Source organism: Rhinopithecus roxellana, chromosome 1 (assembly GCF_007565055.1).
Source record: "Rhinopithecus roxellana isolate Shanxi Qingling chromosome 1, ASM756505v1, whole genome shotgun sequence".
Lineage (NCBI taxonomy): Eukaryota > Metazoa > Chordata > Mammalia > Primates > Cercopithecidae > Rhinopithecus > Rhinopithecus roxellana.
Window position 1 is genome coordinate 118,208,532 of NC_044549.1, and position 14,410 is coordinate 118,222,941.

A 14,410-nucleotide genomic window follows, 5' to 3' on the forward strand; every position below is an offset into this window, starting at 1 on the left:
TGGCAACCTGGAAAGCAGGGAAAGGGTTTGGGAGAAGTGACCTTTGGCTGCTAAGACAGCCCCCCAACCCTAGGAGAAGAGCTGAGAATAGGCACCCTACCATCCTCTGATCTCTGGCCAGGACACTCCTTGGCTAAACCCACTCAGAAGCCAGGAGGCATAGGAGCCCACTGCTGTGGTCCATTCGGGTCAGCTTTGGGGGCAAGGGCAGAGTGGAGTGGGAGGGGAAAACAAGAGATATCCAGCATACATAGCAATTTGCTGCCGTAGCACTTAACACACTATTTAATGGTGCAAGAGGGTAGAATTGTATTTTTATTCATGGTTGTGCCTAGTAAAATTCTGGTACATGGTAAGTGCTCAGTATTACTGAGTGAATGAACAAAGACCTGGAATACTGCTGAAACAGTAAAAGCAAATTACTACACAATTAGGAGGAATTATTTTCAGACATAGGATATTTAAAACATCACTCAAATACTGGAGCATGATTCAGCAATAAATTCTATTACATAAACCAGGTAGATAAATGTCACAGCTTTAAAATATAGTTAAGTAGAGTTGATCCTTGCTATTCGTGGATTCTGTATTTGTGAATTTGCCTAACCTAAAATTTTGTGGCACAGCAAAAAACTTGCTGTACATATATCCTCAGCTGAGGTTGAACAAGGCCATGTTCCAGCTTTCATACTATAAATGTGTCCTTTTTACTCTAATGCCATGGTTTTTGCATTTCTGTTCTTTTTTTTGATTTCACTGTTTAAAATGGCCCCCAAGCCTAGAGCTAAGGGCAAAAAGCTGTTCCTAAGGGCAAAAAGGTTGTTGTGTGCCTTATGAAGCTTATGTGTCAGATAAGCTTCATTCAGGCATGAGTTACAGTGTTGTTGGTCATGACTTCAAGGTTAATGAATAGACTATATTAAATAAGGTGTCTTTAAAACAGACATTTACATGTTGACTGCTTGATGAAAATGTGACCAGTGGTTTGCAGAAATCTAGCCTTATATTTCCCCTAGGTTCTGTATTTGCTAATTCAGTGTTCGCAGTGACTTTATAGAACATAACTACCTTGAATAATGAGAATCAACCATACTTGCTGTTTTCCAGTTCCTAATAAAGATTTAAAAAAAAATTCAATTTACAAAAGACACAAGATGATTTTTCTTGTCAGAAGCTAATTGATCCTCATGATGTAAAACCAGAAAGAGGGGGGAAACACCAAAATTCATCACCGCTGCATAATTTCCATGTGATATATTAAAATGTATTACTTCCTGACTAGTATTCAACTAAATCTGTATTATTTCAATTAAAGTTATCTAGGCCATATGGTTTGAAAATTTAAAGATCCAGTAAGAGGGAAAAGGAAAAATACCTTATTTAATACATTGACTTTAAGAACAATCACATATGCATTATTCTTACTATCTGAACTTAGCCTCTGGTTAAATCCAATCCTGCTTAGTTAGGCCAATTGATACCCTCTACAATAAGCCCTACATGATCAAAAAGCTTCATGCTTCTACTTACAACAGCATAGCGAATGTGAAGTTCTTAAAAAAAAACAAAAAAACAAAAAAACCCACCATTCTATTAACAATTATAAACAATTTTCCATGCTCTGATACAAGAATATTTAATGTTAGCCAAGAAAGATAGCCATCTATTCCACTGAGGATTGTAATAGAGGCAGCCTTTTGATTTTTGTATTTGTTTAAAGTATACAACTTGAATAGTAAAATAGAAACTGAGCTGAAAATTCGAATTCACTTTCTAACCATAGTAAGAATGATATTTCCCCCCAGGGATCACCAACTATTTATAAAAATTTGTACTAACATTCTGTAAGAATCCACACATATCAGTAAGAAGCTGACTTTCCTGTTGGCCATGCTCCAAATGTCTTTAAGACTAGACAAAGTACATGTATTATAAAAAATTTCAGGATAAACATTCAGTGCCTGGGTATTATCACAGTAATAGTAAAGGTTAATGAAATAATTTTTATTTCTGAAAAACACCATGTTTATATCCCAAAATAGGTATCAATGTTACTGGTGATAAAGAAACCCAGAAGCCAATATTATATATACATGCTTACTGTGGAAATGAAGTAGTAGAGCTCTGCAAATGGGAGGGGAAAATACCCAGGCACTTCACCAATGAACATTTGTTAAAAAAAACTCTTAAAGTGATTGCAGCCTTGACATAGTTGCATTAACATCAAATAGCCACATTTCTGTCCATTTACAGGGACTACTATAAAGAAGCAATCAAGCTATGTTTAATAAAATGTGTCAATGATACAAAAAACGTATTTTTCACAATTAGAAAAATTTAACATCTTTAATTCAAACACTTAGATGAGAAACAGACTAAAGCAAACACTGACATACACTACCTATTTCAACCACAAAGCAAAATGCTCTCACTGTGACTGAAGGAAAATCATTTAATATTCATTATTAGTTTATAAAAGTATAACTCCAAGGAATGATTATGCTCATAAGTAAACAAGAGTTTTCAAAGACTTGTAACTAAGATGTATAAGACATAAAGTCAAACTGCAAAACTAGTTCAAAGCAATTACAGTCCAATAGTTCTCTTACATTTTATTATCTTTATTTTAAATTTGATATTTTAGAATAGGAAATTATCTTTCACAGCAATGCCTCCTGGTCTGATAATACAGTATCCCATTTCTGAATGTAAAGATTTAAAATAAATCAAAATGAACATTAAGGCGTACAAAGCTACTTTAAGTCTGCTCTTATTTAATAAAGATCAGTTTTTGCTCATATTCAAAATACATGGAATGTTGGCACAAAACTAAAGCTGCTGTAGAAAGATCACAGATGTTCTGTGGGTTACTGAAACTTCCATTTCTCTAAAAACATACCCTTACATGGTCTTAATTTTATGAATTTAAGTGTTGAGAAATATCTAAATAATAAGTAACAATTAAAATAAAATGTTTTATTTGCAAATTATGTACAGAATACACTTTACGTTACGACAATGAAATGGGGAGGGAAGTGGGAGAGCCATCACTTTCCAACAAATGCTGTTCACTTTCTCTGTTGGAGATGACCATCTTTCTCTGAGTCAGACGTACAAATCAGTGTGGATTTCCTACATTGGAAAAAGAATTTAGCTAAACCAGAAGTGTTGCTGCATTGTTACTAGTTGGCTTGTTTCCACAAAATAGTTTTGAATTCTGCTAACTCAGAATCTTAAATCTGGTATAACTTTATAATGAAAAATAAAAGAACTATCAAGAACAATGAGTTTACGCATCTTAAAGAAACTGTGAAATGGCTACATAACTATGCATAATGTGAAATGTTGGAGTTTCTTTGTTCCTTTTAAAGTTATTTTTGATTAGTCTAACAGTAAAAAGCCGTAAAACTATCAAAAATTGCCATTAATGTAAATTTAACTGTGGAAAGTACATCTTTGATAACTGCCAAAATGAATAAGATCTACTTACTGTAAAATTATCAAATGGATAAAACATATTAATGGCTTTAAACTGTACCAATAATAGTGCCAATATTCTATAAAATGAAGGACTGAATATAACTGCTTGAATGTCAAATATATTTCAGTAAATAGATTTAAAGAATGCTATAAATGCCATGTGTTCAATATGGTAATCAGCCAACATAGAAAATCCAACCTTTTGTACTTATTCATTCAGTCCCAAAATTAGTCAGATTATGATTTTTCATGTGAAGATTTAGGTGTTTCTCCATCATTTTCCTCTTCCTCCTCCTCTTCACAATCCCCATCTGTTTGCTGTTCCAGTTCCTCTTTTGTTATCATTTCAAAATCATTTCCATTTCCACTACTGTGTTGGGATCGATCATCTTCCCTCCTGTCACTGTCCGTATCTGAATGCCGTTCTCCCCCTGAGCCTTCTGTTCCATGATTTCCTGGTCCTACTTTCCCCTCCTCATCTTCCTTTTTCTCACTGTCTGACTTTTCCTCACTGTCGGACTTCTGTTGCTTTTTGGTTTCAGACTTCTCATCTTTCTTTAAGTCTGCTTTTGGTCCTTTGTATTCATGTGTGTACAGAGGCCGGAAGGAGTCAATGAAACCCACATCAGCAGTCAGATTTGGCAAGAACCAAAAGTGGTGCCTTCCTCCAGTTATGAGCCAAATGATGAGAAATAGAATGCATCGAGCTGTGGGGAGAAAAATTTCTCTAATTGAGTAATTCAAACGTTGCCTCAGAAGGGAGTATTTGTTAATAAAAAGCTGGGAGAAGTTTTATTACCTGCACATTTCATACACCTTAAATATGAGTATTTAAATCCTGATTAGTGCTGAGCGTGGTGGCTAAACCTCTAATCCCAGCTACGTGGGAGGATTACTTGCGCCCAGGAGCTCGAGGCTGCAGTGAGCTACAGTAAGCTATAATTACACCACTGCATGCTTGAAAACAAAACAAAAAAATTTCTGACTAGTTTAGCAGCTATCGCAGTATTCTAGGGGCACAGCATGTTGCTCTGAACTTGAGGTCACAATGCAATAACGTCACTCCGAAAAAAATTACTTCTTTTTTCCATCTGGGTGTTGTTTCATGGATATACACTTCTGATTTATGCACTTTGTGATATTATGCTTCAATACACATAGCGATCAGTTGGGAATTTAAGTATTCATAAGATCATGGTGTAGGAAAAGAATAAAATAAAGAGATGAAAAGGTGTTTAGGAAGGAAGCCTTTAAGAAGGAAAAGCAGGGCTACATCCTACTTTCCAAGGCTCTAGGCCCTTTTGCCTTTGTAAGGAACTTACTCCACAAAAAACATTAAAATTATATTTTCTATACATTTATGACTATTTTCTATACATTTGTATAAACATGAATAAAATACCATATAGGTTTGCTAGTACATACATGTATATACATTACTACTTCTGATTTAAAAGAAATAAAAATGAAAATATTTCTGTGGACCCCTATATGTATCTTGGTCCAAGGCATGTGTTTACTATGCCTAAAGGATAAATTAGCCCTGGATAAGGAATCCCAGTATTAAAAAGTTTCCATCTTTTAATCTTTGTTGTCTTATTTATTTATTGAGGACAAGGTCTTGCTCTGTCACCTAGGCTGGAGTGCAGTGGTGCAATCATGACTCGCTGCAGTCTCAACCTCCTGGGCTCAAGCAATCCTCCCACCTCAGCCTCCAAGTAGCAGGTACATGCCACCATGGCTCCGCCAATTTTTTGTAGAGATGGGGTCTTGCCATGTTGCGCAGTCTGGTCTTGAACTCCTGGGCTCAAACTCCCTAAGTGCTGGGATTACAGGTATATACCTATCATCTATTTATCTAATCTCTTCCTCTCTCTCATCTGTCTTTTCTCCCTCTCTCTCTACCTACCTACCTATCTACTTTCATAGACAGGTTCTTGATATGTTGTCCAGGCCAGTCTTGAACTCCTGGCTTTAAGTGATCCTCTCACCTCAGCCTCCCGAGTAGTTGGGATCACAGTTGTGAGCCACTGAACCTGACCTTTTTATTTTATTGATTAGGTAAATTATTTAATTTTTGCTTAAAGACCAATCCTCAGTATTAGGAAAAATACAATGTTAAAGAAAGCAAGATCACTTAAACACGTAAGGTTTATTCTTTTATTTTATAACACTGTATTTTGACAAAACTGTAGAAAAATGGAATTTGAATTTTAAAATTTTTAGTAATGAGTTATTACAAACCCCAATATTTAGTTTTCTCTGAATTTACCAATTATGTAGAGCTGAGTGATTTTTCCTGTTTTTTAAAAGGTCATGATAATTATGTGACTGTTACAGACTAATCAATTATGATAGGATTTTTGGTTTTGTTTTCTTCAGACAATTCTGTCACTGTTTTCATATAAAGCCTGAAATAAGCTAATCTATGTGTCTTCCATTATTTTGCTTTGTATAAATGGAAGAAAATTGTTATAACTGTCTTGACTTTTAAAAATAGCTATTTTTATTTTCACAAGAATATAAATATTCTGAAAGACTCCTGTACATATTAGAATCTTTCGTGGTATAAACAGAAAAGGTAAATATGCTTAAGATTATGATTTAAGAATAAATTCCACTGATAAACAGAGATAATGAATTTAAGGAGGCTGTACATTTTTTTCTCCAATTATGATGCAATGATAGGTTTTACAGGATTGTAAGGCAGATGGTTCATAATATGAAATCTTGTATCAAACCAAAGAAAAAGCAATACAGAAATGGCACAAATAAAACCTAATTTCTTATCACATACAAATGGTACAGCAGAATGCTCATGTTTTACAGTTTTTCGCTATGTGGCACTACATTACCAAGAGTGAAAAGGGAAGAATTATGGGGAAGCTGTGACATGTACTATAATAACATTCCTACACTAAAAGTGACAGATTTTAGAAAACTGCCAAAGGTCTTATTTTAAATGGCATTATTAACAATGCATATTCAAAGAAACGCCAAATATAATTTTGACCCATACATAATATTTCAAGACCCTGACTCTTAAAAAAAAAAATCAGCTAGGCATGGCAACGTGCTCCTATAGCCCCAGCTACTCAGGAAGCTGAGGTGGGAGGGCTGTTTGAGCCCAGGAGTTTGAGGGTACAGTGAGCTATGATTCATTCTGTCATGGTACTTTACCCTGGGCAACAGAGCAAGACCCTGTCTCCAAAAAATGAACATATATATAAATATAGATATAAACATATATTAATAAAATATATATAAAGACTTCAAAGATAATATAAAAGAAATATCTAATTATTTGAAAGTATATTTGGAATTGCATTTTCTAAGAGAATCAACATAAAAGGTTGGTTTGTTTCCTGGTATAATTCAGAAGACTATTTGGTTCATAATGAATATTTAAATCCACAGCATATTTACAATGAAAATTTATTTAAAGAGACTACTGAAGAAACAATATTTTAAACAGCAAAACTATATAATAACCATAAATTATTATGTAACACTGGTTTAATTTAAAAATAAGCAAGTAGAGTAGTTCTATTCAGTGGAGCTAAACCTTTGCTGAAAATTTCCAAGGAGTTTCTAAATTTCAGGAATTTGAAAGGCAAAAAGCACCAATTTTATTATGTCTAATATCAGATCAAAGTTTATGATTTTTCCTTCTTGATGCAGGTATTACACCGACACTAAATTCAAACAGGCTTAGATATTATTTCTTGGCCACAAATGTGCCCGTGTTCCATGCAAAAATAGCAGGGGATTTTTCTGCTGCTAGAGAAAGGAGGCTGGGCACGGTGGCTCACACCTGTAATCCCAACACTTTGGGAGGCCAAGAAGGGCAGATCACCTGAGGTCAGGAATTCGACACTAGCCTGGCCAACACGGTAAAACCCCATCTCTACTAAAAATACAAAAATTAGCCGGATGTGGTGGTATATCAGCTCACTACAATCTCCACCTCTTGGATTCAAGCCATTCTCCTGCCTCAGCCTCCGAAGTAACTGGGATTACAGGCTCATGCCACCAAACCCAGCTAAATTTTTGTATTTTTAGTAGAGATGGGGTTTCACCATGTTGGCCAGGATGGCCTCGATTTCCTGACCTTGTGATCCGCCCACCTCGGCCTCCCAAAGTGCTGGGATTACAGGTGTGAGCCACCATGCCCGGCCCTATATTGCTTTTTAACTATGAAAGATGGCTGGGTGTGGTGATAATTTTATAATCCCAGCACTTTGGGGGGCCAATGCTGGAGGATCAGTTGAAGTCAGGAGTTTGAGACCAGCCTGGGCAGAGTGATACCCTATCTCCCCCACAAAAAGCCAGGGATGATGCTATGCTTGGGAGGCTGAGGCAGGAGGATTGCTTGAGCCCAGGAATTCAAGGCTGTAGTGAGCTATGATCTCACCACTGCACTTCAGCCTGGGTGACAGAGCAAGAACACTGCCTCTAAATGAATCAACTATGAAAGACCCCAATCATCTAGAAATGTGGAAAATTCATTTACTTAGGTTTTCCTATTTGATTTTTAAAACATTAACTCCTTATTGCATCTAATATTTTGGTACCTGGGTGAGAATTAATGATTTTTCCCCAAATGGCAAATCAATTGTTTAGAATAATTTATTAAATATATGCATAGATTATTTGGGTGTTTCGTTTGTTCTAAGTCAAAATTAAAAAATGTTTTACTGGAAGTATTATGTCTAATAAATGATCTACCATTGCAAAAATATTAAAAGCCTTTGCCGTAACTAATTTTTAAAGCACATCTATTTGCAGATTAAGATATAATAATGTATGGTATATTTCAAAATAACTAAGTAAATTTCAAATGTGTCACAATAAATGATAGGCAAGAAAGGTGATGGATATGCTAATTATGTTAATTAGCTTGAATTAAACATTCCACATTGTACACATACACCAAAACATCACATTGTACCCCATAAATGTATAATTACGATTTATCAATAAAAAATCTTAATAATTAAAAACAAATTTTTAAAGATGTATTAAATCCTTTTTCTGCAGACAGAACAGATCTTATCAAGCCTGAGTTTTGAGATTTGACTCAGAATGTAGGGCCATATACTTCTTGATTTCCCTCCATTAATTTTTCTTAAGCTTTACTGAAGTTCCAAATTATAGTCCAACTGCTCAGTAGCAACCTTCTTGAGGTCAATTTTATGACAACAATACTTACCAACAGCAAGGAGAAGAATACTGGCTACAAAACAGCCTGCACCCACACTGAGGTAATAAACACCTACTCTCATTTCTGCTGGCCAAAGGGGGAAGAGGGTGGCTGCTATTACTGCAATCACTGGAACAAGAAATGACAAAGTTAAACTTTTAGAATAAAAACTTAAATGGTATGGCTGCAATAACAGAAACAAATCCCTAGGGGAAAAACTAAGAAACATAAACACATTGAAATACAAAATTGCCATTTTTATAGGTAAAAAATGGTCAATTATGAGGAATTTCATATTGTTCAACCTAACATTTTATACTGTTCTTAAACTAGGTTAGGAGTTTTTATTAGTGTAAATTACATGTAATTAGAAAAAAAAGTGCTATGTAGAAATTCAAAACTGTTACCTCCTTAATTTATCAACTGCCCCCATTTTCAAGCTATATCTACCTTATTTAAAAAAATTAAGATATCTGCCTACTGAGTAAGGGAGCTAAAAGAAACAACAGAACAACAAACCCAACAAAAAATGATTCCCAAGACCCCTCTCTGGAGATTCTTCTTCTGGGGTGGAGCTCTGACATCCACAGACTGAAAAAGATTCCCCAAGTGATTTCACTACAGCTGTTTTTTGGTACTTAGGGAAACTATTTACAAGAATCTCCAGTTTTTTTGCAAGTAAAGTGAGGATACAAGAAATAAGTATAAGAAATCAGAAGCCTGGTTATTAGGTCTTTAGAGTAAGACCAGGATTAAAATTCTAGCTCCATCACTAATAAGCTATGTAACCCTGGGCAAGTTACTTAACTCTTTGAGACTAAGTTACCCTTATATTTAATAAGTGTCTGTTCCTATTTTTCAAAGGTTGTTGAGGATGAAATGATATATTGTATGCAAAATATTTAGCAAAGTGACTAATACTCTATTATAAAAGAGTTATTTTGCTTTTTGAAACAGGGTCTTACTCTGCCACCCAGGCTGGAGTGCAGTGGCATGCTCTCGGTTCACCACAGCCTCGACCTCCCAAGCTTAGGTGATCCTCCCACCTCAGCCTTCTAAGTAGTTGGGACTACAGGTGTGAACCACCACACCTGGCTAATTTTTTGTAGAAACGAGGTTTCGCCATGTTGCCCAGGCTGGTTTCAAACTCTTGGATTCAAGCCTTCTCCCTGCCTTGGCCTCCTAAAGTGTTAGGATTACAGGTGTGAGCCACTGAGCCCAGCCTAAAAGAGTTATTTTGAATGGGATCCTACGATATCATATTGACCAAGCTTATTTTAACTACTACCTATTTTTTTTTTTTTCTATTTGTTAAATCATTCTTTCCCCACAAAACCTCCTGGAATATACACCGTTAAAAAAATAAATCAACGGTAATCCCAGCACTCTGAGACAACGAGGCAAGTGCCCAGGAGTTCGAGACCAGCCTGGACAACATGTTGAAACCCCATCTCTACCAAAAAAATACAAAAATTAGCTTGGTGTGGTGGAGTGTGTCTATAGTTCCAGCTATTTAGTAGACTGATGTGGGAAGATCACCTGACCCCAGCAAGTCGGGCTGAAGTGAGCCATGATTGTGCCACTGCATTCCAGCCTGGGTGACAGGAATGAGACCCTGTCACAAACAAACAAATCAAAAGGTATAGATAAGTCTTCATCTAATTCTTATTCCACTTCCCAGAGGTTAAGTACTATTAAGCTTACCTGTATTCCCAGAGACTACCTATATATAATTAACTAGTTACAGAGACTTTTTTTCTAAATAAGTAAATGAGCTTATATTATTCTTACTCTTCTGTAACTTTCTTTTTTTTTTTTTTATCTCTTCTAGGTATAATACCCTTGCACATGTACATTTGTGCAACTGTGATTACGGCATAGGGTAAAAATTCCTTAAAGTGGAATTTATTAGGTCAAATGGTATAAAGCATTTCAAATTTGAAAGATATTTGCTAGATTATACTCAGGTATAGTCTAAAGGATTTGGAAAAAAACAGATAATGTGTCAATGCACACACTTCGTGCAACTGTATGGGAACAGCCATGGAATAAATTCCTAGAATTGCTGGGTCACTGCAGACACATATAAAATTTCAGAGATACTGACAAACTGTCCTTCACAAAAACTAAAACAATAGACATACCTATCAACTGAGAGTGTTGACTTTTTTCTAAGACCTTTAATGTCAAGGTTTGCAAGCCTCTTAATCACTACAGCTTTAATTTGCATATATTATGAGTGTGATTAAGTATCACTCATGATGACTGGTCACTGTATTTATCTGTTAACTACCTTAACCATTTTTCTATCAGTTTGTAAAGATCTTTGTTTTAATGTGTTTCAAATATTTTCCTTAGTTTATTATTTACCTTCTGACTTTAAAGTATTTTTAAAATGACAACTATTTTATGTTAAATTTAGGAACATTTTCTTTTATAGTATCTGCATATTGTTTTCTAAATTTTAGATTGCACTTTAAAGCTACTAACAGCTCACTACTTACCAAGAATTAATCCCATGACAAATGTTTTAAAGTGAACTGGGTCATAGATCCATACATACACCTAGAAGAATCAAGAAACCTCAGTGCTTAAAAGTTCTAATGTCACATTAGAAAGTAACGCTTAATTCTACATTTTAGGTCCCCTAAAGCAGTCATCAACCTCTTAACGTATGAGAAGTACTTTCTAAGGTAATAAATTTCAAAGATCTTTCCTTCAGCAGTAGTGGTTCTTCTGGCACTAGAAAATGATTATAGGAAAACTATAAATTCTATAAAGCACTTAAGTAAATTTGTATGTTCTTACATACATTTAAAAATTTGTCTGGCCAGGCTTGGTGGCTCACGCCTATAATCCCAGCACTTTGGAGGCCAAGGCAGGTGGATCACTGGAGGTCAGGAGTTCGAGACCAGTCTGGCCAACATGGTGAAACCCTGTCTCTACTAAAAATACAAAAATTAGGCAGGTGTGGTGGTGGACGCTTGTAATCCCAGCTACTCGGGAGGCTGAGGCAGGAGAATTGCTTGAACCCGGGAGTCAGAGGTTGCAGTGAGCTGAGATCACACTACTGCACTCCAGCCTGGGTGACACAGCAAGACTCTGTCTTGGGGGGAAAAAAAATTGTTAATGTGTGCAAATCATTATTTATTCAAACAAAACACCAGCAACTGTCAACCTTAATTTGTCCCTAATGTAATGATGAACCAGTTTGGGATAAAAGCACAGTTAAGATAGATTCCAGCCAGGCCCTATCACAGATCCAGTATCTCTCAACTCCACCCTTTTCTCTCCTGATAAGACACAAAGAACAATTATTAAAGATCATGCTTGGTGAACATAGTTTCTATGACTGTAATAATTTCATTGCCCACTCTTCCATGGAGGGCCCATAAGCTGGGAACCACTACTTCAAAGCTTATGAAGTAGTGGCTCCTTCCTTTTATCAGACTATTATTTTATACAACAGAAATTTACTTCATTCAGATCGGAACTCATTTGATCATTCATCCACAAAACTCAGTTTTATTTCTTAGTTACTATAAATAACAGTACTCTTCCCATGGGTGCTTGCTTTTCAGGATAGCAAGCACCCATGCTTTTGCTCAGGCTGCTTCCTTCCCCAATAGACCTAAACTCCTTCCTGGTACACCTGGCAATCTGCCAGTCATCTAAGCTCAAGTGTCCTTTAGACCCTTCTTATCCTTCCTGACTAAATTAACTGTTCCTAATTTGTGCTCTCGCACCATTAATGCTTACCACACTGTACTATACTAACATGTTTAAGTGCCTGTATCCTTGCTAGATCATGAGATTTTATCCTATTTATCAAGCTATTCCCAACGCCTATAAAAATGTCTGGCACATAGCTGATGCCCAATGTTTAAGTGAGGGCATTTGAGCCTTCACATTAAGAAAGACCAAAGGTTTTCTTTCTTTTTCCCCCTGAGATGGAGTCTCGCACTGTCGCCCAGGCCAGAGTGCAGTGGCGCAATCTCGGCTCACTGCAAGCACCACCTCCCAGGTTCACGCCATTCTCCTGCCTCAGCCTCCCGAGTAGCTGGTACTACAGGCACCTGCCACCACACCCGGCTAATTTTTTGTATTTTTTAGTAAAGACGGGGTTTCACCATGTGAGCCAGGATGGTCTCAATCTCCTGACCTCGTGATCCGCCCGACTCAGCCTCCCAGAGTGCTGGGATTACAGGCGTGAGCCGCCGCGCCTGGCCAAGAAAGACCTACAGTTTTCTATTACAATGATTCTTAACCAGGGGTTCACATCAGAGTCACCTGAGGACAGTTTATTATAAATATATAATCCTCCCCCACAATCCTACTCTAGATAGTCTCATGCAAGTAAGAATTTCAAACACACAGCCTAGGAGCCACGACTTTATAGATGTTACTTTTGTATAGGTATAGCAGGAACGGATATCCTAAAATTCGTAACAGTTCAATGCCCAGTATATAACTCATGTTTATGTACTGGTGAAGTGACTGAATTAAGCAGTCTTTATGGAAGGCTACCACCATACAAATATTCCATTACAAATGATAAGCACAAAGCATCAAGTAATGTTAAAAATTTTAAGCCCCTCAAGTGATGTGTCTGACTTACATTCTGTAAGAGATAGAGACTTGTAGGTATCTCCTATTCTGCTCTTGTTTTCTTTGATAATAATGGAAACCCTACATTTTAGCTAGGCAAATAATCACCCTGTATAAAAAGTGCATTTCCAAGATTTTACTTCTCGTATGCATGACCATGTGACTATGTTCTGGTCAATGGAATTCAAGCAGAAATGAAATTGCCAGCTTTCTGGACAGTGTCCTTAAAGTGGTCTCCTTAAAGAGGAGACATATTCTTCACCCTCCTTTCCTCTTTTCGATGTAGATATAAGGTTGGCAGTCATTTTGGACCATGAGGTAACCTTAGCTAGAAGCCTCAGACAGAGGAGAAAAGAAGAGCTGGGATCCACCATGGAGCTGACATATCTGTACAGCTTACCTATAGATTTCACTGATGAGAAAGAAATATGCATCTATTTTGTATTAAGATACTTTTCTTTCAGGTTTTGGCCAGGCGTGGTGGCTCACGCCTGTAATCCCAGCACTTTGGGAGGCCGAGGCGGGTGGATCACCACCAGGTCAGGAGATGGAGACCATCCTAGCTAATACAGTGAAACCCCGTCTCTACTAAAAATACAAAAAAAAATTAGCCAGGCGTGGTGGCGGGCGCCTGTAGTCCCAGCTGCTTGGGAGGTTGAGGCAGGAAAATGGCGTGAACCTGGGAGGTGGAGCTTGCAGTGAGCTGAGATTGCGCCACTGCACTCCAGCCTGGGCGACAGAGTGAGACTCCGTCTCAAAAAAAAAAAAAAAAAAAAAAAAAGATGTTTTTATTTCAGGTTTCCTGTCACTCACAGTCAAATCTGACTTTTAAAAATCTAAATCAGAGAAATTATTGACTTTTAAAAATAGAGTAGCTTTTATATATTTAAGTACATGATAAGATTTCTCAAAATTTTTCCTTTTATTAGTGAAGGCATCAAACATGTTTCTAAAAACTCCTATAGAAAACTGAACTTCTAGTTATAGGCTTACTCTCACCTCATTTCCATCCAGAAAAACTTGATCATCATGTGGCTCAAGTTTGAATTTTTTCTTAGTTTCCTTCTTTTTAGGAGTTCCTGGAGTTTCCTCCTATGAAAACACAAGTTGAATAGAAGA

The 14,410-nt window shown here is 36.6% G+C and overlaps 1 protein-coding gene across 1 annotated transcript in view; it reads right to left on the reverse strand.

Annotated features, from left to right (window-relative positions):
* Positions 1–284: 284 nt before the first annotated feature.
* The window catches only part of SEC62 (SEC62 homolog, preprotein translocation factor), a 30,610-nt gene continuing 16,484 nt past the window's right edge, over positions 285–14,410 (reverse strand). The window contains exons 5-8 of the mRNA XM_010382755.2: positions 14,291–14,383; positions 11,188–11,248; positions 8,693–8,812; positions 285–4,187 (exon numbers count right to left, since the gene is read on the reverse strand). Of these exons, the coding sequence (XP_010381057.1) occupies positions 3,718–4,187; positions 8,693–8,812; positions 11,188–11,248; positions 14,291–14,383 (744 nt within the window). The 3' untranslated portion in view covers positions 285–3,717. The remainder of the gene's footprint in view (positions 4,188–8,692; positions 8,813–11,187; positions 11,249–14,290; positions 14,384–14,410) is intronic.